Genomic DNA, 23,835 nt, shown 5'->3' on the forward strand with positions numbered 1-23,835 from the left:
CTCCCACAACCTCAATCCTAAAGTTACACAAACGACATCTGAATATAAATATTTAAAGTTGATATTAAGAATAAAAGCATTATTACAGATAATTTAAAAGGTAGTAAAGAAGTAAATGAGGTATGGAAATTTCATCTTTTGGTTATTTGTACTCATTTTCATAACTTTATAAATACATCTTTCTACATAAGCCACATTCTGGATTTTGTTTCTCTAAGTATTCGGTGCCAGCGTTCAAGTAGCAGTGTCGACATTCTTCTCGACTAACAGCTGGTTTTAAACACTTTTCCCAGATATAAAGCTGCTCCTCCCAGTACCAAAGACTGAATATGAGGCGAGCAATGTCCAGATTTTCCACCTCCGATCACCACATACCCTAAAAACCATAAAAATACATCTATAGTGTTCCATATTTTTACTCCTAATGTTAGCAGTGAGTACAGTAACTGGGAGCAGTGAATACATAAATGACTAAGTTATTCATGGTTTGGGTAATATCTAACAGTTTATCAAAATATACATTTACCTCAGTGGAAACCAAACTTCTCAGCTGATGCTTGGAAGAAAGCCAAGCAGGTAATGCCAGGTTTATGGAGGATGCACCCAGGTACATGACCTGCAGCACAGTACAATGACACCACTATGAAATACTAAGTATTTGATGATTGTCACAAACATATTTATACTGGACACCTATGCTTACCTTACAGGAAAACTCATCAATGCCTCCAAACATAACAATATTATAGCTAAAAGAAACAGCCTGCAGGTGCGACCAACAGAGCAGCGCATGCGCAGACAGTGGGTGTCGCTCACTGCCAAGTTTGTCTCCGTGGGTTCAAAGGTCACACAGCTTTTGTCGCCTTTTCTCTCTCGCTCGCTCTTTCACTAAAATAGCGAAAAGCTCTCGTTGGTGCCGCCATGATTGTTGTTGTTGCTCTTGCTCGTTGCCTCCAGTGTTGGTAAAGTCTACTGCCGACCGCCCCCTACAGGTTAGAGAACGTAAGCAGCTGTCATGTACAAAACGTTTGGAAAACTGTAATCTAAAAAAAAACAACCTGTAATCTAAATGTTTTAGACATTTGTAACGAGCGGATCTATTTCTGTACGTAATTTCAGAATAAACAAGCCTTTAGGACACTAGTTACTGTTAACACTACATTTATTTAAGTGAGCAGTAGAAGGCTTATAAGTTTTTATTATTATAATTTTTAATAAAAATCATCAGCAGTAACATACATGTGTAGTCTTTTACATTGTGTGTGTCAGTTACTGCACTGATACTGAAGAAAAGTAAGAGAATAATTTGCTTACAAAGTGTTAGTGCTGCCGCCATTGTTCATCTGTCTCTCCGCTGGGCGCCAGCCATGTACCACATGACTGAAGAAGCGTTGCGTGATTGGCTGAAAGTTGGTTCGACTTCACACAGCATCGATTGCTCTTCCCTGGGGCTGGCGGATGTTTCATGCGTATTTTCTGACGGCGAATTTTAGACGCTGAATTTGGCCTATCGAATTTGAGTACACGAAAATATCTGCATCGAATTTTTAAAAGGTGAATTTCTTATCCTGAAATTTTAACCATTGAAAAATAATTGGAAAATGAGACAGTGAAATTTCAGAGACTTAATTTCAGAGGCAAAAAAATTCTGATAGTTTTTTGACATTAAAAAAATTCAGTGCAAGAAATTCAGTGGCATTTAAAATTCAGATCCTGATGACACAAGTTTGCTTCCATAATCATGTGCTACCAATCATCTTAACCAATCGCATGCGGCTTCCACCAAAAAAAAAAAAAATAAAATGAAAAGAACAAAAAGAAAAATGAAACGTCTCACTATCAGGAGCCGGCTCTTAGAGCCCATCACCAGTGCTGACCGGGACACATCGAGGTGCCTTTGGCACATCTAACTGGGAGGAGGCTGCAGGAACATCCAGGTCAAACTGAAAGCATCAGTGTCCTCCGGGCCCAGAGAAGTGGATGGATGCAGCCTAATGGGAACACCTGCGGGAACCTGAGATCAGCTCCTTGCTGTGTTTGGACTTTTCTGTGCAGTCATGCATGTTTATGCATATCTTTAATGTTCACTACAGAAGAACGAGCCTGTATGTGTGAGGCCTTTTATTTTGAAGGCCATTGGTTTAAGCAGGAAAGCCCCTCCTTCAATGGCAGTCATGTGACAGTGAGCAGATCACATGCTTTGTTATGCGTTTACTTCCTGAAATCACAAGCTGATTTTTTTATTTGTTTTAGCTTCACAGGAAATGTTATATTCTAACAAAATAAAAGCCAACACAAAGGATTTTCCATGTTTGTCTTTTAATCTGAATTTGCACCATGACCCCAACATCCTGTTCAGCACCCCGACACACACCAGGACTTCCTGCATGACATCATTCCCACATGCCTTTTTATAAACATATCTGATAATCCATCCATGAACGTTTCAGTCACACTTTTAAACTTCTTCCACAGAAACGACCCACACCGCTATGACCTCTATGACCTTTGACCCCAGAAAACTGGAGCTCTGATATTGATTTTATTTGAAGAGAAGCTGATTCATATCATTAAAACATTTTTAGCTGCAGCTTCAGTTTGTTTGCAGGGTCTGCTTCTAAAACATTCCAGCTGATTCCCACATCACAGTTTCCCAGAATTCCCTGCGGTCTGATCCCAGCACCAGCGCCTCGGTGAAGGAGCGGCTAAGTTTACTAGAAGCGTTCGGATTATTATAAAAACACACACTGTGAGCAGCGTGGGACAATCTTAGCAGGAAGATGCGAGACGCGAGCATCAGGAAACCGTCCGGATCTTCTGACGCTCTGACTTTAAACCCCCCCTCTTCCTGTCCACAGGAAGCAGCGAGGAGGGTGGTGGGTCGGAGGGCCCTCCTCCTCGGCCTCCGTTCATCTTTTTCTGATTTTTCTAAAAACACGGCGGGATCGTGAAGAAAGCGCGAGCTGGGTGGGCGTTAGTCGTCGGCGTCGGGTTCTAAAGGGGGGCCGCCGTCCTCCGAGGTCACCGGGAAGGTTTTCTTGCCTCGTTTTTGGACGTGATCTTCATTCCTCTTCTCCAACACCACGATCTGTCAGGGCAGAGAGGCGGGGTTAAAGCTCAGTGTGACTTCAGGTGTTTTAAAGACTTTACTGTTGTTTAACGGTCTAAACACACAACAGTTCCACTCGGCGCACACACAGCGCTGACAGGAAGAAGCAGCTGGAGCCCATGTGACACACGCTGCTCATGACGGACGCCATAACCGGGACGTCCGTCTGGAATGGGCCCGACTTCGTCCACAGCGTCTGAAAACAGGAAGCAGCCATTACCTCCGCCATGAACTCTGCCTCGTCCTCGGCGCCCACTGGGATGTTCAGGCCGGTGACGGCGTTGAAAAGGTCGTAGGTGCTCATCGCCTCGCTCACCCCTCTCTTCTGGAAGAACTGAAGCAACAAACAGGGTTGAAAGAAAAACCGGGAAAAAGTGAAATCCAGTAGAAATGCTGTGGATCCAGCACAGAGGAGGAGGGTGGTCCAGCTACCGTGGAGACGTTCCTGCAGTCCCTGAAGAGGAACTCCAGACCGTGAGGGTGGGTGGGCTCCACGGACTGACTCACATCGATCAGCCACACCTGCAGCGAGACAGAGGGGACCGATGAGGTCACAAAGAGACGGGAGGAAGGAAGAGATGGAATAAAAGCAGGAACGTTTGGGAGAAGCAGCTCAGAGCAGAGACAGAGAGGTGGAGGAGGGTGGAGCGCTCGTACCTTCCCCTCGTGCCACAGCATGTTGTATTCGCTGAGGTCGGCGTGGACCAGATTACACTCCTGATATAACTGCTGCATCATCTGCACGGGAAGACGGAGACACCATCAGACTCGGGAATTACAAACATGCACAGATTAAAGTCAGTGTGGAGCGTTTTCAGAGCACAGGAACTAAAGATGCACGGATAAGCGTTTTTATCCAACTCAGTCCTAACAGCGAGGCCGGGCTCTGCAGGAAATGCACGAAGGAAGGAAGGAAGTGGGCTTCCTGTCGGCGTACGTACGTGTAGGACCTGGTTGTAGGCGTTCTTCACGTCCTCTGAGCTCAGCACGGCGTCCTTGAGTTTGGGGGCGGGGACGTGGTCTTTACCGATGAATGACATCACCAGGATGTGCTTCTTCAGCAGCACCACCTCGGGGCAGGGAATCTCGGCCTTCTTCATCCTGAAAGCACACGTGGACACGTTTGCATCGCGGAGCGGCTCCCGTGGCCTCGTCGGCCGACTTCACTCACCTGGCCAGGTTGTGCATCTCCTTCTCGGCCCACAGCCTGATGATCTTGCGCGGGTTCAGTTTGCTGAAGCGCTCCTTGAAGCGGTAATCGTCCTTGATGTAGCGGTCTCTGTTCTTGAACTCGTTCAGCGTCGTTTTAAACACCTTCAGCACCACCTCGCCCGGGACGGGCTGCTCCTCCAGGCTGACACACACACACACACACACACACACACACACACTGCATTAAGTAACTTCTTATAAAACACTTTTAAGACCAAAACAATGACAATCTCCTCTCTTTGTAAACAAACTGATCTCACTAGAAAAGTAGAAGCTAGAATAGAAGCTAAACAGTAGAAGCAGGACAGAGTCCAGTGTTTCTGCCACAGTTAAAGGACCATTACACTACACTACAGCAGTAGTTTGAGGTTTATTAAACTTTTTCCTGTCTCAGTGTATTTTTGGTTTCACGGCTGGTTTTCCTAAAGCTCCAAGGCGCCGCTGCCCTCACCTCCCTCCGTCAGCGTGGAAGACGACAGACTCCTTCCCGGTGCTGATGCAGCCGTTGATGTTTTCCAGCACGCCGGCGTTCACCATCTTGTACATCAGCAGACGAGTGCGAGGGTCCACGGCTTGCTCCTGAGGAGAGAGGAGGAGGAGGAGTCAGAGAGGGCAGCTTCATCTCCAGCAGCGGGCGGTGTTTCCGTACGTACGGCGGTGGAGTGCTCCTTCTTCTCGTGCAGCCTGGCGCTGCGTCTCTGCTCGCTGTAGCAGTGCTGCTTCAGGGAGTTAAACACCTGATTGGACAACTTCAGGTCCATCCCCAGGCCGTCACCGACGTGCACCTCCGGAGCAAACTGGATGAGGAAGAGCAGCAGAAATCAAAAAGCACAGCCGGCTGATCGGGAGCTTCGGCGTGCTGAATCAGCGATTCACACACTTTACTCTGCTCAGCTTCTGAAATCTAAATCAAACTGCTTCTGACTGATGGAAACACTCTGAGTCTTCTGTGTGGACCTAAACCTGTGTTTGCTGTACACAACATCCCAAAGATCAGGCTAATAAAAACGTTTTTTTAAGAATATTTGATTCCTGATGTTCCTCGTCAGTGTTAACGAGCGTGAGGAGGCCTTACGTTGTCCATGCGCGCCGTGTTCTTACGGCCACAGGTCACCTCATCGTGTTTGGTGGTGATGTTCTTCCCCTTCCCCGTGAAGCCTTTCCTGGGCGTGGTCTGAGGCTTTTCTGAAACATCACACGCACACACACACACACACACACACACACACACACACACACACACACACACACACAGTCATAAACCGCTCGGCGACTGTGCCGCCATTTGTCGCTCGGAGGTGTTCCTGTTGTTTTGTCTCACCGGCTCTGTAGGGGTCGTGTCTCGTGTCCTGCCAGTCGACCTCGTCCTCGGAGCTGTCGCTGTCCTCGTACGGATGGACCATGCGGTAGTTCTCAAAGGAGATGGACACTAAAACAGAAGCACACTTTGAGTCAAACTTTATTGAGCACCGTTTACAGACCCGTGAGCCCCTCTGAAGCTCAGGGCGGAGTGTGACGGAGCGGCGCCTCCACCTTTGCTGTCCCCATTGAACTTCTTCTCCTCGCGGCGCAGCTGGTCATCGAACTCGCGGTCAAACTGCATCTGCAGCATCTGGGCGAGCATCAGGTCGCTGGTGGTGTCGGGAGCTTCGTCGGCCAGCAGCAGCTCAGCCGGAGGGCTGAGGGACAGAGGGTTAGGGTTAGAGCCCGAACGTGCAGAGGAGGCGGCAAAGGTGCGACCCTCAGCAGCTTCTTACTCTGAGAGCGCCGGGAAGGCGTCGTCCTCCTCGTCCAGCTGCTTCGCCAGCTGTTCGCTCATCACCTCGGAGAGCGAGCAGGCCGGAGCTGCCGGGGCCACCGAACCCCACGGGCTCTGAGAACAAACACGAAATCATCAGTCCGCTGGAGTAATCAGAGTATTTATATCATGTTAGTGAGACGCTGACCGATGATGATGAGGTCAGGAAACCATCATGAAGGAAAAACTGAACCCAGGACAGCTGGACTTTTATTTTATTACATTTATTCTCAATTTGCTTTACATATACACTTTTTATGTATTATTTTATAAATATTTTTATGTACCTATTTAGTTTTTTTAATATTCTGTACTATTTATATTTTTATACACATATATTATATTAAAATATATTAATTTATTTTATGTTTTATTTCATATACATTTAGGTTTTATATATAATAGACAATTTTAAATTTTTTTCTGAAATATTAATATTAATATTAACACACTGCTGCAGCTCGTTTCTTTCTGCTGAATTCAGCCGTGTTGAAGTGAAAGCTGCTCCCTCTGCTCGGTGAACAGGCAGCTGCTGATGATACGAGGACAAACAGACAGTGAGTCACAAGTCAAAGGTAAAGTCTGAGTCACAGAGCAGCAGAAGCAATCAGAGAAGAAGAACATGTTCAGACATGTCTGCAGCACTGCCGCTCAGACAGAATTATTTGCAGTCACATGACGGCTGCTTTTGGCTGCCAGTCAGCCAAGGAGGCCACGCAAATCTGCAGCTGCCGCGAGGCGGTCCAAGTCTGGATCCAAACCTCCCTACAGAGACCCACCAGCTCCACCTCCATTAACGAGCTCGTTACTGATACAGCAGGTCAGCTCAGATCAGAGCAGCCGGCTGTGACTCCGGTTCATCTCAAAACCATGAGAAGAAACGTCCAGTGTAACGCCTCCTGTCTTTGATAATGATGCAGCCCCTGGCCGGCTTTAAAGGGTCAGAGGTGAAACCTCATTAATGACCTATTTAGACTAAATGACTTGTTGGCCTATAATGTGTGAAACGCGTGTCTATGAGATCTCTCAGTAATGACATCAGTCATTCAGAGTCAGAAACCACATCCCTGTCACAGGCTGCCAGCAGTTTGTGCCACAGTGACGTCTTTATTAACGAGGGTCACTGACATTAAAATGTGTCTTTAAAGACCGATCTGAGGCCAGCAGAAACAAACACAACATCACATTTTAAGAGCTCCGTGCTGATTATAATGCAGATACAATAACGGAGTCAAAAAGATGCTCGGAAATCAGTTCATTTCTTATTTTTATCAATAAACCTTCATAAATCCTGATGGCTACAGGCTCATTACCCACATCACACATAAAAACACAAACATCGGCACAACACCGGCCCGGTCCGGGTCACAGCGGGCTGCCTGCGGCCCTCTTCGGTGAGCTCATCCAACAGCTGTTATCTAAAATAACACAGCCCGGTCACACCCGGGTTATCTGCGGCCCGAGCCTTTAAAGGACAGGGCCGCCCTGCCGGCTCCGTGAGCCGCAGCAGCGCCGTGAAGTTTAACCGGTAACAGCGGCAGGAAAGCCCGCACAGAGCGCGTCCTACCTTCGGTGTCTGAGCTGTGACTCCTGATTGATCCATGATGATGATTATTGATTCTCTCCGGAGGCTGAATAGTGGCTAGCCCTGAGCTAACGTTAGCTGTAACACTTCCTGGAAATAAGAGGAATAAAAACCGCCGCGCGCTGTGACACCTGCTCCAACCTGTGCTGGAAACTTCCGGGAACGCGACAGAAGTAATTTAGAAACCGGAAACAAAGATTTTTAATAAAATACAGGCTGAAAGGAGACAGGAGAGACCCGACGGAGAACTTCACAGCACCGAGATCCTGAGCACGACAGGAAGAACGTCACAGCGACGATAAAGACTACGTCCGCTTTCACAATAAAAGACTTCCCACGACAAACAAATAAATACACTACCGCTACCACCACCACCACCACCACCACCACCACAACAACAACAACAACAACAACAACAACAACAACAACAACAACAACAACAACAACAACAACAACAACAACCAGATCTAAAATGCTAACTGTTAAAATTTGGGGGCTTGTTTGTTTGTTGTTCTATCTTCAGTTTAATTTAGAGCAGAAATTAACAGAATAAATACAGTAATATGTAAAGCTGATATGACACCATTAAAAATGTTTTAGTTGATACATTTTTTTTATTAATTTTTAAATTTCTCTAAAGTTTTTGCGTGGTGAAAACTGACAAAATCATTTTAAAAACTTCAAGACTAAAAAAGGTAAATGCACCAAATATAATAAAAAACTAAATATGGGCACCAGTTAATTTAAAATGTGACATTAATTGATCATTCTCATTAACATCTTTTTATTGATTTTATTATTTCTCCTGTGTTTGTCTGCTTTTAGTTTAATTTCTTATTTATTTTATGATAATAAAGATTTGTTATTTGTTTAGGTTTGGACCAGCATAAAGGTTTGGGTGATACTGGCCTCTTTGGAATGAGGATAAAGCTTTCACTTACACATCTGATATTAAAATAAATAAATCAATTAATCAGGAAAAATCATACGACACATAAATTAATATCTTTATTTAAATTTAAATGACAGTTTTTATTTAAAGGAAAACATAAATCTGGGAGAAGCTGTGTTTTATTTTTGTCATAATTAGATGTTAGGCAGAGGCTGAAAATAACAAACATGAATTAAAGGGAAGAGGAGGGCAATATATTAAATATAATATATTTACTTATGGCCCAAGAAATAAACAAAATAAATAAATAATGAAATAAAATAAGTAAATTTTATAAAGCACAATGATACCAAAGTGCTTTATAATAAAAAGTAGACGTAAACCATAAATTATGACTTTTAATAAATAAACTTAATCATCACATGTGTAAGTAGCCACATATTAAAGATGAGATAAATGTGATTTTAGGAAAAATAAATAAACATTAATAAACTGGAAACAATCAAGCAGAAAATTTTAATTTATAAATAAATTAAGTAAAAATTAAAGCGTGTTTTATGAAATCTGTGATAGTGAACTTTGATGATTTCCGGTGTAAAATAAAAGAAAAATGACGTATTTGAAGCCTTCATCATCTGCGAACATGCGCGCGCTCGTGCGGGTGCGCGTACGACCTACAATCTGTCCAGGTTGATTCGCGAACGCGCTTCGCTTTCTTAGGTGTGTGAAGTCACGGGCTGTTTACGTGAACGAGACCGGAAGCGGGCGGATTGGGGTTCAAAATAAAAGCGCGTGCGTGCTCAGTAAAAGGAGAGAAAATAAAACATGATTAGTTCATAACAGAAGATTTATCACCGTTTCTGATCACAGCTCTTTGAAGCCAGTTATCAATATGTGGTGATTTTCTTATTTGCGTTTTGAAAAATGTAAATTTAATATTTTTAAAGCAGCGAAAATCTGCAGCACTCAGGTTCAACAGCTGATTAAAAGTTTATGTCACCTTATATTTAAAGTTCATTTAGGTAAAACTCTGTGTTTGAGAGTCCTGAGTCTGACAAACTCCACACACTGTGATGGAACTTCTAACTGGTCAACAAACCATCTGTTTAGCTTTATAAAAATATGAGTTTAAGAGCATGACAGCTCAGTCCTGCTGTGCAGGTGTTTTAACTGAAAGTGATAAAATACAGAAAAGTAAAAACGGCTCCTGTCAGTCTCATATCTAAAGCATTAAAATGAGTCTCTCAGTCCACAGCGAGGGAGCAGCAGGAACAACAGGGGGCGCCACTGAGATCAGTGCAGGGTCTCTCGTAAACCGTTCTTCATGTTTCAGTCTTTATTTTTGCTCCTTTTTGTTCAAAAGTTTGCGGAACAGTTAAAAAAGCTGAAAATCCCTCCGGTCAGGTGATGCCTGAGGGGGCGGGGTCAGGGTCTAAGGTTAAACTTTTCCCTAAAAAATCGTTTCCGGGCATCAGAAACCTTCTGAGCGCCTCGTGAGTTTGCGTGTGTGTTTTATTTTGAAAGCGTTGGCCGGAAGTGGTGCAGTTTGTGAATGAAGGCTTGACGGTGCGGGAGCATCCTGACGTCTTCTGTGGGAGCACAGAGTGAAACGCGCCTCCTCCTGCTCCTGCTCCGGCTCCTCATGATGCAGACGGACGCGCTTCCTCCTCTCAGGGACGCTCGTGTCGTTTTATTTCGTCTCGTCTTGTTTCCGGTTGGACTCTAACGGAGATCTCTTTTGTCCCATGGCCGCCTCCGCCTCCTTCGTCCCCAGCATCAGCACCACCGCCGGAGGGCCGTCGGGCCAGTCGGGACGGCCGGGATTGAAGCAGCAGCAGCGGGCGGGTAGCGGCTCTCCGCACTGTGAGTAATCTCATTTCTAAGGAGGAGCGGTGGGCGGAGGGTGCTCAGGAGGACTCCTGCAGGAGGACACCTGCAGGAGGACGCCTGCAGGAGGACGCCTGCAGCCCGCACATCCTCAGGGTCACTTTGAGCCGCCAGCTCGGCTCCTGCAGATGTTGCAGCTCCCGCTGTTTCACGCACAGTCTGACACAATTAATGTGGCGGCAGATGGAGACGGCGGGTGGAGCGGTGGGGGTGGGGGTCTACAGGCCAATGCACAGGGGTCATCTGCGGGCAGCGACCCCCTCCGTGAAATTAGAAATAAGGCGCAGATGTTTGGCCCATAGGAAGTAAAAAATTAAGACAGAGAAAATACATATAAAAAAAAACTAACGTGGAGACAGTAAATAAAATGTAATAAAAAATACAAACAAAGACAGAGGGAAGCAACATTAAAATGAACAAATAAAAATTTTAATAAATTAGCACAAAAACTGCATTGGGGGAGTGGAGTCTGTGATACAGGAAGTAAGAAGCATGAAAATATTCAAAATAGATGCTAAAATGCACCAACAGAAAGAAGGAAACTGCAATAAACTACTAATGAATGTACACAAAAATCAGCTCTGAAATTCAAAGATAAAAACAGTAAGTAAACATATCTGACCTGGGGTCAGTCAGAAGGACTGAGATCATAAACTCATGCAGGGAAACAGAAAATTGTGCAGATGTTTCAGTATAAACTCTGATTTATTTTATTGGCTCGTCTGTGGTGAAAAATCTGGATTTTTAGATAAACAAACGTTCCTTTGGTCAGGGTTTGGGTTCCTGCTGTGACACCGACGTGATGCAGACGTCTGATTAATTTAACACATGAAATTAATTTAAAGCCTTCCAGCACATCCTGGATAATCCCACGTTTCAAAGGGTCAAATCTGGCTCTCACATCTGAGCTGGATTTGACCCTTTGGTCAGACAGAAGGAACTTTTGTACCTCTGGTACTTTAAACCTGAGGGCAGGTGCGACTGGGCTCTGTGGTGGGCGGAGCAGACCATCAGGACCATCAGCATCATGTGAGCAGGTGATCCTGAGCAGCTCCACGTCAGGGATGAATCTGGAGTGAAGCTGATTTTTATTGTTGCAATAATAAATGTAACGGATATTTTTACTGATTACAGGACAGCAGGAGCTCCTATAAATGTACCCAGCAAACATTGGGGCCCACAGTGGGCCCACAGTGGGCCGTGTGGGCCCCAATGTTTGCTGGTAAGTGTGGAGATTATTGTGGAGAGGACCCAGATGATGATACTGGAAGCTGGAGAGTGGACTGATGACACAGACAGCACTAAAATCACCACAGAAACAATATCACAGAATGAAAAACTATCGTATGAATAAAGAGAAAATTCAACCAGAACAACCAAAAAGCTTAAACTCTGAAACAGCAAAGAACTCCAGATCAGTCTTATTAAGCAGGACGGTGAAACCAGACGGCTGCTCGCGCTGTGAACCACACGTTTTAGTTTCAGTTTGAGAGCCACACGCTCGGTCAGAGAGGGTTTCTCTGTGGCTTCATCTGCTTAAAGGCTCGTCTTATTCAGGAGCCTGGAGCCGAGCCTGAATCCTGATTCTCTGACGTCTTTTCTTGTTTCATAAACTAAAGATAAAGAGAATTATGGGATCTTAGCTGATGAGTTCACAGTAATCTGAACCCTGACTGTCTTTAGGCACTGAGCGTGAGCCTCCTTCCTGACTGTAGTGACCATAATTCAAAAAGATTTATTCAGCGTGATCTGAAACTGGTGTTTCATAAACTCATCGGGAAAGTGTTTTCAGAGAGCGAGGAGAGAAGAGAGGATGTTATCTTATGGATGTCTATAGGACCAAAAGTCTTTCTACAGCCGCAGGAGTCGCCCTCTGCTGGCCACCAGAAGACATGCAGGTTTAAGGCTCCTCAGATGCAGAGCTGATGCTGAGATTGTATTTGATACCATTTAACTGATGCATTGTCAATAAAACTCTAGTTTAGGAATACTGACCCGTGTGTTTGTAACAGGTGCAGTAGAAACATCTTGTTCAGTGCCTTCACTCTTTGATGACTTTAAAGTCAGTTTCATGACCCGTCCCTCTTCATCTGTCTCCTCTCCCAGGCTGAGGAGGTCCAACTGAGCTCTGAGTGTTCTTCGATACCCAGCTGAGCGCAGAGCAGCACAACCTTCACCGCCAAACGGCTTCACCATGACGCAGCAGAGATTCGCACTGGATGAAAGCTGAAAGAGCAACGATGGAGAGCAGGAGGAGACAAGGAGCTGAGTGGGAGGAGGATTAGGACAACGAGGATAGAAACTCAGCAGCAAAAACCGAAAGCTGACTTTCTTTTTCCGTCCGAAGTTCAGAGGATTTTGAAGACTTTCATCTTCCTGAGAACCGACGATGTAAGCGAAAACAGCGACTGTCGGTCGATGAGCTGCGGCGGTGGATTGTACGACGCACACAAGACAGCCACGATTGTTTCCTGCTCAGAAAAAGGATCAAACTGCTCCTCACTCGGTCCCTTTGGCAGGTGTGAAATCTGAACTCAAAGACGCCACAAACACAGACAGCAAATACGATTGTGTTACCATAAAAGGGCCAATCAAACCACCCCGCAGGTCTTTATTGGACTTTGAGTTCCAGAGGTTGGAATAAAGGAAGCTTGGACACTTCGTCAGAAGGTGGATAAACCATTTAGGACATCGGGAGTTGATCCAGATCCATGATGTCTCACCTACACGCCGGCCTGAGCTCAGAGACGACGGAGAAAGCTCGGCTCGAGCTGAACGAGAACCCGGACACGCTGCACCAGGACATCCAGCAGGTAGACGGCTGCACCGCACACCTGTCTCACGGCTTCAGAGCACTTCCTGTACAGCTAAAAGCTTTCTGGGTCTCCAAGCTGGCTCCCCTTCATGAGGTTATCCTAAAATTCAGCTCCCAGCGCCATGAATATACAAACTGAGCAGAGTGGAAGTTATGGCAGGTCTGTCCTCCAATAGGCCTCAGTCACACCCGGAGACCACGGGCAGGTGGTTGAATGAGGTTGCTGGCTGTTGGTGGGTTAAACTGGTCACAAAGAGGAAACCTTGCTGCGATTGCTTTGGTCACCAGGAGATTTCCATGGTTGTCTGGAGTTTGTGTGGAAGACACGACTCTGTTTGCAGTTACACTTTTCTGAGTGTCAGTTGGCAAGTGTTTGCAGACAAGTCATAAAAATCACCGGCAACCGCAGCAATCTGCTAGCAAAGAAAGCAATCAGAGGGAGGTTTTGAGTTCAAAACCCTCTTTCGGACAATTTCACCTGTTGACCGTCAGCAACTTCCAGCAGCCGCTCACCAACAGGTCAGGAAAGACACAATTCCCAGGGGACTGAGTTTCAGGAAAAGGAGCCAAACAGCAGACTCCAACAGAGCAGGAGCAGGTTAGCAGGTTAGCAGGTTAGCAGGCACAGGGACACAGCAGCTACAGTATAACACAGAAGGGTAATCAGGGCAGAGTGGAGACACCTGAGAAACTGAACACAGCTGAAACAGACCTGAAGCAGCAAAACTGAAAGCAACACACAGGAAACAAAATCTGTCACTAAAAACAGAGAGAAGCCCATCACACACAGACCTGACACCAACACACAAGGGAACACCAGAGGAAGCCAAAGAAACTTCCATTGGTAACATTTTGGGGACTGAAGCTAAACTACTGCTGAGGAATCAGTCGGTCTCTGATACATTCACCGAGCTGTGTGCAGTGTAACCTTCTACCAACCACAGGTAATGAAGCCTGTGCTGTTACCTGTGAGTAGTGATAGAGTGTGAAACCGAAGCTTCAATACGTGCTTCGAACCCTGGGCTTCCAACTCCAGAGAACCACTGCTTCGAAGCTTGCTTCAGAGAGAAAAAAATCACGTGACATATGACGTCTGAAGCAGCGACTGCTTCGTTCTCGGACTGAATCAGCTGACTGGTTCAGATGATTCACTGGTTACGAGTGAAGGAGCGAGAGCGAGACAGTCAGCAGGTTCATACTCACAGTTTTAGTGTTGTTATGACCATCAGTTACTGCTGAGCTATGAATTAAAGACAACCTTTGCTGGCTCGTCCTTTCAACGTGATGACGGACGCTGTCGTATCAAGATTAACACTAAAGCGGTAGTTACACAAGCACAGCCAGTTATGTTTTCCCAGCACTCTGCTCAATAACACAACACACACATTCATCCATCTTTGTTTGTAATAGAACCTGATATCATGATATTTGGTCATAACGTGTGCGCCTCAAACAATGCAAAGATGCTTCAGATCATTGAGGTGTGTGAGCGTGTGCGTGCAGGTGTGTAGATGAAAGCATTGCACTTTTCCAGGAGAGGGCGCTATAATTGAAGCTTCGAGTAATGAACCTATTTTCGAAACAATTCGAGTTCAGTTGGTTCAGTGCTTCACAAAAGCTTAATTTTCTCATCACTACCTGTAAGGTGATCATCACTTCCTCTGCTGATAGCTTCTTCTTCAGTGGTGTGACTGCTGTCAGTCTGCAGATGTTTCTGCTGATACAAACAGCTGGATCATTGTTGGCTCTGCTGATCTTTTCCTTTAGCTTCCTCTGCAGGCCGGAGAATCAGCACCATCAGCTTATCTTCACACAAGTTACTATTACTCACATAAAATTAGCTGATGTTTGGAAACATCAGATTTAATCTCTTTAAATTTTGCTTAGTGGCTCATTTGGAGGGAAGCAGCTTCATCGTTGTAAGGGTCCTTTAAATGCTTCTGAGTCTAAAGAGGACATGAAAAAAGGGACAGATTCATGACTGAAATTTGAGACTTTGTGAGGATGAGTCTGCATTACACTTTTATTAAAAGTTTGTCTGTGTGCTCATTAAAGGTTCGAGACATGATCGTGACCAGGCCCGACATCGGTTTCCTGCGAACGGACGACGACTTCATCCTTCGCTTCCTCCGAGCCAGGAAGTTCGACCAGGTGGAAACCTTCAGACTGCTGGCCCAGTACTTCCAGTTCAGACAGCAGAACCTCGACATGTTCCAGAGCTTCAAGGTCTGTGTCTGCAGTTAGTGTCTTAGGAACATCACAGCCAGCTTTTACAGGGGTATCCGGTATGTTCTGGGGTGGTTGTGGCTCAGGAGGTAGAGCAGGTCACTACTAATTGGAAGGTTGGTCTGTAGTTTGATGTGCAGAGTACACTATAAGATGTGTACTTTGTGTAGTGAAACACTGATACTGGACTCCTTTAACATGTGCACACGTTTATCAGGTGGATGATCCGGGCATTAAGCGAGCGTTGATGGACGGGTTCCCGGGCGTGCTGGAGACTCCGGACCAGCATGGGCGGAAAATCCTCATCCTGTTTGCTTCCAACTGGGACCAGAGCAGGTAAACACACACATTTATCTTTATAATGAGGACGACTCGAACATTTATTCAGTCTGTGAAACGACAACCGAGCCTACACTGATTCTGTAAAAGTCTTGTTTATCTGAGTGCTTTCAGAGAATCCATGAGTAATCTGGACCCTGTGATCCAGGTGCACACAGCGGGGTGCCGTAACTGTAGGCCTGGATTAATTTATCCAACCAGCTGTAGAGTCAGGCTGAATTTCTGGTGGGTTTGTTTTAATCTCGTTCATCTCCAAACAGATCAGCGGCTCTTGAAAAGCTCCTGAAATTTCCGCTGGTTTTATCCCAGTTTCCCTGAACTCACCTCGTCCCGCTGACCAAAGCAAAACCCTTCATAGAAAACCAAAACCGTTATTTTCCAATTATCTTCTGCAGGTTTTCCATCTGTCTGTATTTGTGGAATCTCATTGAACAAACAGAAAGATTTTAATGCTAAACATTTCCAGCACTTCTCTTCTCTTCTGATGGTGCAGCAGAGAGTCCACGATGGCTGAAATTAACCAGCATCTGCAGTGAAGATGAACCAAGTTAACCAGTTAAACCATAACCAGCCTGAAATATTAAACACTGGCAGCACGTCCTGAAGCAGAAACGCTAACTTACTGTTTTTAGATGAACTGCTGCGAATTTGAAATTCAACTTTTTATTCATTAGTGAAATGTTGCCATAGCAACAACTTCATTGACAGTGCCTCTGAGTTAAAGTAGCAGCTGAGGTCAGTGCAGGCCCCTCCCTGAGCCTGGTTATGCTGCAGGTTTCTTCCTGTTAAAGGGAGTTTTTCCTTCCCGCTGTCACCAAGTGCTGCTCATAGGGGGTCGTTTAGACTGTTGGGTTTTCTCTGTATTATTGGAGGGTCTTTACCCACAATACAAAGCACCTTGAGGCGACTGTTGTGATTTGGTGCTATATAAATAAAGCTGAATTGAATTCATCAGCCTGATGATTCAGACCCGGGTGTTTGTGTGGATTTGAAGGTCAGTGGAGACGTTTAAAGCTCCGCCCATACAGGAAGCTGTTCACAGCAACGTGGTGACCAGAGAATTCATCTCAGTTCACTTCAGTTTTATTTATATTGCACCGAATCACAACAAAGACGCCTCAAAGCACTTTTAATGACTTCAAGTGACTACGAGTGGAAAAAAAAGTGGGCGGGAAATTTAACTTCAATGGGAACATTTGAAGCAACCACCAATGAGAGGGCAGGATACTGATGACATGTGACCAGGTAGCAACCATCTGTCACCTACAGCTTAAAGGACGTTTACCTCTGTATCAAATGTTCAGTAAATCGAGTGGTTTGGGCTTCTCTCTAATACTGTAAGGGTTTTACATTCAGTGCATTTTGAAATGATTTACAAGGTGAAAACTCCAGCATACAAAATGAAACTGTGAGCACAGCTTCAACCCTGAGCTGAAGGCTGCGTCTGAAATCCAGAGTTTCTGAAAGGCTGGACGGTGCAAACACTGAAAGAGCTCACACCCACAGTCTATCAGGTAGTGGTTTTCAAAATAAAAGCTCCGCTACCTGACGGCGCTTCTCGAAGGATTTCAGCCTGTAAATCAAAGTGAGGACACGACGCGCTCACAGTGATCGACGTGCACGCCCACACACACTCATCCATCACTGCACTGACTGAAAACACAAAGAGCCATGAGTCACTTCAGTGCTGACTGATCTAAAACGCAGAGCTGTGGTTAAAGCGCCGTCACGCTCTCTTCAGCCATCGATCAGCTGCTCATAAACACCCGCCCTCCCCCCAACAGGAACTCCTTCACGGACATCCTGCGGGCGATCCTTCTCTCTCTGGAGGTTCTGATAGAAAATCCGGAGCTCCAGATCAACGGCTTCATCCTCATCATCGACTGGAGCAACTTCTCCTTCAAACAGGCCTCCAAGCTCACGCCCAACATCCTCAAACTGGCCATAGAAGGCCTTCAGGTAGACCTCATCCTCTTCTCTCTGTAAGCTTCACACTGAATGAGGTGAAAGGTCCTTCTCTGCTCTCTGTTCCTCAGGACAGTTTCCCTGCTCGGTTTGGAGGAATCCACTTTGTGAATCAGCCCTGGTACATTCACGCCATGTACACCATCATCAAGCCGTTCCTCAAAGACAAGACCAGGAAAAGGGTAAATAAATGTTCCGGTCCTTGTTCCAAACAGAAAATGATAGGTGGCTGTTAACCTGTCCCTGACCCTAACCTGACCCTGACCCTAGATGAGTGGCCAATGGGCTGGTAGATGCTAAGAGGTTAACGTCTCATCTTTGCTCCCTCTCCTCAGATCTTCCTCCACGGTAACAACCTGAACTCGCTCCACCAGCTCATCCATCCCGAGTGTTTGCCGTCCGAGTTTGGTGGGACGCTGCCGCCGTACGATATGGGCATCTGGGCGCGAACGCTGCTGGGACCCGACTACAACGACGAGACCGAGTACACGCTCACCTACGATGCCCTGCATGTCAGGGAGAACTGTGGAGGAGGAGGAGGAGACAAAGACATGATGAAGAGGTGAGGATGAGTGAAGGAGCAGGTGGAGTTAAAGATTGAATTTCTTATAATGCCTCCGTTGTGGCTCCGCCTCTTTTTTGGAGATTCAGCCACATTAGATTAAAAGGAATCACACCTGGTTGAAATAAACCAGGTGTGATGTGTCAGATCCTGGGCTGGGACCTCCTGCAGTCCAAAGGTTAAATGGTGGCTCTAATTGGCCGTGAGCATGCGTGTCACCTTCTGTCAGCGCTGCGTTGGAGTGGTCACCTGTCCACGGGGCACCTTTTATCATATAGGCTCCACCCCTCTGCAACCTTCTTCTGCAATAAAGATGAATAGATTTTGATGCGTGTCTATTAGAGTGATTATTTCTTTGTTCACCAATGGCCCAAAGACTAAAATGACATTGTGATGGTTAGAGTAGGGTCAGGATTGGGGTCACTGATGATGACATAGAGTTTTTGTTTCAGCCACACACTGTGGTGGTCAGCAGGATTAGGACCAAACCCAAAAGGGCAATAAACTCCCAACCTGAAACCAACAGGAAGCACACAAGGGAAGGTGAGCAGATCTCTGACAAACACTAAGGGGCGGGGCTATAAATAACCTGGTGAGACGCGGCGCACCACGTTCCCAAAGCCTGAGCAGTGAGCAGTAACCTGGTGGATGTCGAGAGGTTTGAAATCTAAAAGCTGCTGCAGCTCCTGCACTCAGGGGTTTGGGAGAGCTGGCAGTCAGTCTTTCTCATCACTGTGGAGGAACTTTGTTCCAGCATGAACGGCCCGTTTAAGGTCAAAGGTCTCAGTCTGATCCCAGTCTGGACTTTGACTCGGCCGCTCCAAAACCTTTGTTTTGTTTTTGATCCATCCAGAGGTGGAGCTGCTGCTCAGGTTCAGATCACTGTCCTGCTGAATAACCTGAGTGCTCTTGAGCCTCAGGGCATGAACTGATGGGTGGATGTTGTCCTTCAGGATTTCCTGGTAGAATTCCTGGAAGCAGCAAAGACGTGTCAGAAATCATCCAGATGTTTGCTGGCAGATGTGAGCTGAGCCTTTGAGTTCTTGTTGGTCGGCAGTGGTTTTCTCCTTGGAGCTTGAATCATGAACTCTGACCTTCAGGGAGCTACGTGAGGCCTGCAGTTCCTCAGATGTTGTTCTGGGTTCTTGTGTGATGAACGCAGAGCCTCAGAGAGGTCTCTGTGAGCCTTTCAGACTGGAAGATGTTCCTGACTCTGTTCCTTCTGTAGATCGTGGATGATGTGCTGCGTTCTGAGATCTTTGAGCTTCACTTTGTCAGAGTTCCTGATTCAGCAGGTCTGCGGTGATCCGGCCTGAGTGAGGCTGAAATTAATCAGCTCATTGATGATTAATGAGGGGGCAGTTTCACAGAGGGGGGGCAGGGCTGCAGAGCTTTGTACCCTTAATAAATGAAACCATCATTTAAACCTGTGTTTGTGGATTTACTCAGGTCATCTTTGATATTAACATTAGTTTGAACGTTAGCGTGACAAATATGCAAAAACCAAAGAAATCAGGAGATACTTTGTTTCTACAGCACTGCATGTATAAACTGTATATGTGTGTATTTTATGTAGTTGTGATAAAACTGAACAGCCTGCAGGACGATCAGCTGCTGAGACCGTTTATGTTTCAGGTCTCAGTCGGCGGTGGAACCAGGAACCCTGCGACAGACGGACAGAGAGACCAGCACGCCGCTACTGGCCCTGGATTGAACACACACACACACGCACACACGCACACACACACACACACACACACACACTGAGTGTACATGCTAGCATCACAAACATGCACAACATCCACTTCAACACACTCTCAGCACCAGCTGTGGATTAAGCTGATGGTTTGAACTCGTGTCCTTTCGTCCTGTTGATCTGAACTTCCTGAACAGCACACACACACACACACAGACACACACACAGACACACACACAGACACACACACACACTCTGACCTGTCTCTGAGCCGTGTAATGCCTCACAGCTGAGCCTCTCTCCAGCCAGCAGCATCTGTCCTGATGTTCACAACAACAAACAGCAGCCACACACTCACTCACACACACACACACAGACCTGACTGATGATGGTTCGGTGACTCAAACAGGATCAAATGTGCTGAAACTTTATTTAAAGCTGCGCCCTGAGCGACGTTAGACTCGAGTCCAGATTAAGAAGCGTTTCAGAGGATTCATCTAAACACAGACGACAGTCTCACAACGATGACCTCGTTTACTCGCCCCAATCCTCGTCGAACTGCTGTGTGAGTCCGGCTGCATTGCGTTTGTGTGTTTGGATGTAACGAGTCATGACTCCGGGCTTCATATCTGACACTTTAGTGTTTCATAGACTAAATTATAAGAGACCAGAAACAGCATTAAAATTTCACATCAGTGTTTACTGTTCCTGATCTGAGAGACAAAAACACCAAATATGGGTGAACAGAGCCGTTTGTGGACACTTTATAAATCCACCTAATGAGTATTACTTTATTCAGTACACAAACTATTTTTATACTCTACTTATTACATTTATTGTTAAACACAGCTCATGTCATAAATCTGAAAAACTCTGAGAATGCCACAGTTAGTATTTTCTATCACCTGAATCAGAGAAAAGGCTCCCAGGACGAATGAAGAGTTTCCCTCTGAAGAGAGTAAATTCATTTTGTCGCATGGACACACACAGCAGCCCAAATTCATGAAAACGTTTGGGTAACAAATTTAAGGGGTGCTCTGCTGCCCCCCAGTGGCCAAAATACAGTTAAAGCAGCTTTAAGGCCGACAAATTTAAATGCCGTTCGTGGACGTCTGGCTGCAGCGTGAGTTAAATAATAATCACGTTAGCTGAGCAGAGCGCCCTCAGCTTCCTGACGGGACAAACTGCAGCGTAATTACATGCAAACGTGTCGCTCTGTGTTTGGTGAAACCTTCAGACGTCTGAATGTGAAACAAACGTTCAGTTTTTCTGCTTTTTATCTGAACATGAACGAAAAGTTGGACTCCAGCAGAAGGAGGTGCAGGCGGGAAACATCGAGGACGGCCTGAAGAAACGTCACTTTGGTAGATCAGTTTCACCTTTCTGCACCCACGCTGCACAGGAACTTCAAAATAAAGGCACTGGATTACGTGCATGGAGAATGATTTTGCTATGAAGAGACCACAGGATGCCAAACTCACCTTTAACCTCTCCTGCAGTGAAGGAAAAGATTGTTGTTTTCTAATGTATTTGAAGATTGTATATTATTATTATTGTTACTCTTGTTGTTGTTAGTATTATTGCACTGCAAAAAAGTGACTCACTGGGCTAAAATGTCATCCTGAGATCTCTGAAATCACTTCCTGCAGCTTTCAGATTAAAGGTGCAGGTGGATCGTTTCTGTTTGTAAAAGCAGAGGCGACTTTCTCAGATCTTTGCAGTGTGTATGATTCATCATCAGGGCTAAACTCGACTCCAATGTAATGTATTTCCTTTCAATGAATGTAAAGAAGTAAACATTTACACCAACTCTGCTCACAGCGAGCTTTATTCTGACAGTGGGACCTTTATTTTGAAGGGAACACTGACTCGTGCTTTTTGGACGTTTTTATGGCAGCGTGAAATTTTATTGTGAAAAGTTCACCACAAAATCGATCACGTCCACAGTAACCGCTGATGATGACCCGGCAAACATAACGCAGTAAACCGTTCGTCACAGAGGTCGCAGCATCACTGCTGTGAAACTGACCTCAGGGATCCTCTTCCTCTGGGCTCCGCCCTCCACGGAGCAGAGTTCAGCTTCAGAAGATGACCTTTGACATTAACGTAAACTGTAAAAATCACCTCGTTAAATGAGTAAAGTGTTCAGGAAATCATGAACTCTGCTGAGCACAGACCCACATGTGTGTGCGTGAAAGAGAGCGAGACGCACATGTGAGGCCAGATCATCAACCACAGCAGAACCGCGAGGAAACGGTGTGAGCGCGGCTCGTCCCACTTCCACCACGGGCTGCGTTAGACACATCATCATCATCATCAGAAGAAACACTAGGAGACACCTCTTTCTTTTTTATTTTAATACAAATATAAATCATCTTTTCTGACCCCGCGTGACCTTGTTATTGTGCAAAAGTGATGAAAGAGAAATGAAAACCCGCCTGGATGAAAACTGCACCGCGGTCGAGCTGAAGCTCAGGCTTCTGGTTTCTCGCTGTTGCTGCGCTGCTTTCATCCACCCGACGGATGTTTTAGTGTTTTAACTTTCATTTACCTCCAAAACACAGAAAACTCTGTTTCAGTCTGAAGGCGAAACATTCGGCTGTAACGAGTACCGCATGAGTTCAGTTTGATGCCAGTCAGTAGTACGACCCCGAAATCCTTCAGGCTGATGTCTGATCCTTCGACAGCCTTTTAGTAGTTTATCCACACACGAGCAAAATCACACGTCAGCCCGTCCGCTCGGACTCAGGCTGTTCGCAGCTCTTTCAACCACAGAAGAAGAAAAAGTCCTCTCCCGTGATTCGCCGCCCGCCTGTATCGGGTCTAAATCGGGCTCAGAGTCTGCCGCTGGTACTGCGTGAGCTCCGGGTGCCACACGTCCACGATGAAGATGAGGCGGTAACTGTCGGCTTCCTGCCAGACCTCGTGCTCGAAGGAGTCGTCGAAGATGAGGACTTTACCCTCCTCCCACTCCCTGCAGAGAAGGACACGAAGAAGAGTTTAGACGAGGTTATAAAGAAGAGAGGAAATAAGAGACCAGCAGAGGAGACAGGGTACAAAGAAGGAAGCAGGAGAGGAGACGGGGCAAGAATAAGGAAGCAGGAGAGGAGACAAGGCAAGAAGAAGGAAGCAGGAGAGGAGACAGGTCAAGAAGAAGGAAGCAGGAGAGGAGACGGGGCAAGAAGAAGGAAGCAGGAGAGGAGACGGGGCAAGAAGAAGGAAGCAGGAGAGGAGACGGGTCAAGAAGAAGGAAGCAGGAGAGGAGACGGGGCAAGAAGAAGGAAGCAGGAGAGGAGACAGGGTAAGAAGAAGGAAGCAGGAGAGGAGACAAGGCAAGAAGAAGGAAGCAGGAGAGGAGACAAAGCAATAAGAAGGAAGCAGGAGAGGAGACAGGTCAAGAAGAAGGAAGCAGGAGAGGAGACAGGTCAAGAAGAAGGAAGCAGGAGAGGAGACGGGGCAAGAAGAAGGAAGCAGGAGAGGAGACAGGTCAAGAAGAAGGAAGCAGGAGAGGAGACAGGGTACAAAGAAGGAAGCAGGAGAGGAGACAGGGTAAGAAGAGGAAGAAAGGTGCAAAGGTGACAACACAAGGAAAGGAAACAGCAAAAGGATGCAAGATTCTTTAAAAGAACAGAAACAAGGAAACAGTATGAAGAAAGGAGACAAGTACTGGAAACAAGGAGATTAACCAGGTTATAGGATCAGAGGAAACGAGGAGAGGAGCAGAGGAGACATGCTTATAGGAGAAGAAG

The 23,835-nt window shown here is 46.0% G+C and overlaps 3 protein-coding genes across 5 annotated transcripts in view; 1 reads left to right on the plus strand and 2 right to left on the minus strand.

Annotated features, from left to right (window-relative positions):
* Window positions 1-2,300: 2,300 nt before the first annotated feature.
* On the minus strand, window positions 2,301-7,722 carry riok3 (RIO kinase 3 (yeast)). Its single transcript, XM_030756302.1, has 13 exons — window positions 7,687-7,722; window positions 6,079-6,194; window positions 5,855-6,000; window positions 5,643-5,750; window positions 5,397-5,506; window positions 4,975-5,118; window positions 4,773-4,900; window positions 4,281-4,463; window positions 4,051-4,210; window positions 3,767-3,847; window positions 3,542-3,631; window positions 3,330-3,443; window positions 2,301-3,088 (listed from the first exon to the last, which is right to left on the minus strand). The coding sequence occupies exons 1-13, from the start codon at window positions 7,720-7,722 to the stop codon at window positions 2,975-2,977; spliced, it is 1,530 nt and encodes a 509-aa protein (XP_030612162.1). The 3' UTR covers window positions 2,301-2,974.
* A 2,466-nt stretch (window positions 7,723-10,188) lies between these two features.
* On the plus strand, window positions 10,189-21,834 carry LOC115799250 (clavesin-1-like). Its single transcript, XM_030756303.1, has 8 exons — window positions 10,189-10,459; window positions 12,590-13,296; window positions 15,354-15,524; window positions 15,742-15,860; window positions 17,648-17,822; window positions 17,900-18,010; window positions 18,164-18,390; window positions 20,026-21,834. The coding sequence occupies exons 2-8, from the start codon at window positions 13,195-13,197 to the stop codon at window positions 20,102-20,104; spliced, it is 984 nt and encodes a 327-aa protein (XP_030612163.1). The 5' UTR covers window positions 10,189-10,459; window positions 12,590-13,194; the 3' UTR covers window positions 20,105-21,834.
* A 127-nt stretch (window positions 21,835-21,961) lies between these two features.
* LOC115799121 (aspartyl/asparaginyl beta-hydroxylase) overlaps window positions 21,962-23,835 on the minus strand; it is a 43,968-nt gene continuing 42,094 nt past the window's right edge. For all 3 annotated transcript variants that reach the window (XM_030756112.1, XM_030756111.1, XM_030756110.1), the window contains one exon: window positions 21,962-23,060. In XM_030756112.1, coding sequence (XP_030611972.1) covers window positions 22,910-23,060 — 151 coding nt within the window. In that variant the 3' untranslated portion in view covers window positions 21,962-22,909. The remainder of the gene's footprint in view (window positions 23,061-23,835) is intronic.

The sequence above is a fragment of the Archocentrus centrarchus genome, chromosome 20 (assembly GCF_007364275.1).
Source record: "Archocentrus centrarchus isolate MPI-CPG fArcCen1 chromosome 20, fArcCen1, whole genome shotgun sequence".
Classification (NCBI taxonomy): Eukaryota; Metazoa; Chordata; class Actinopteri; order Cichliformes; family Cichlidae; genus Archocentrus; species Archocentrus centrarchus.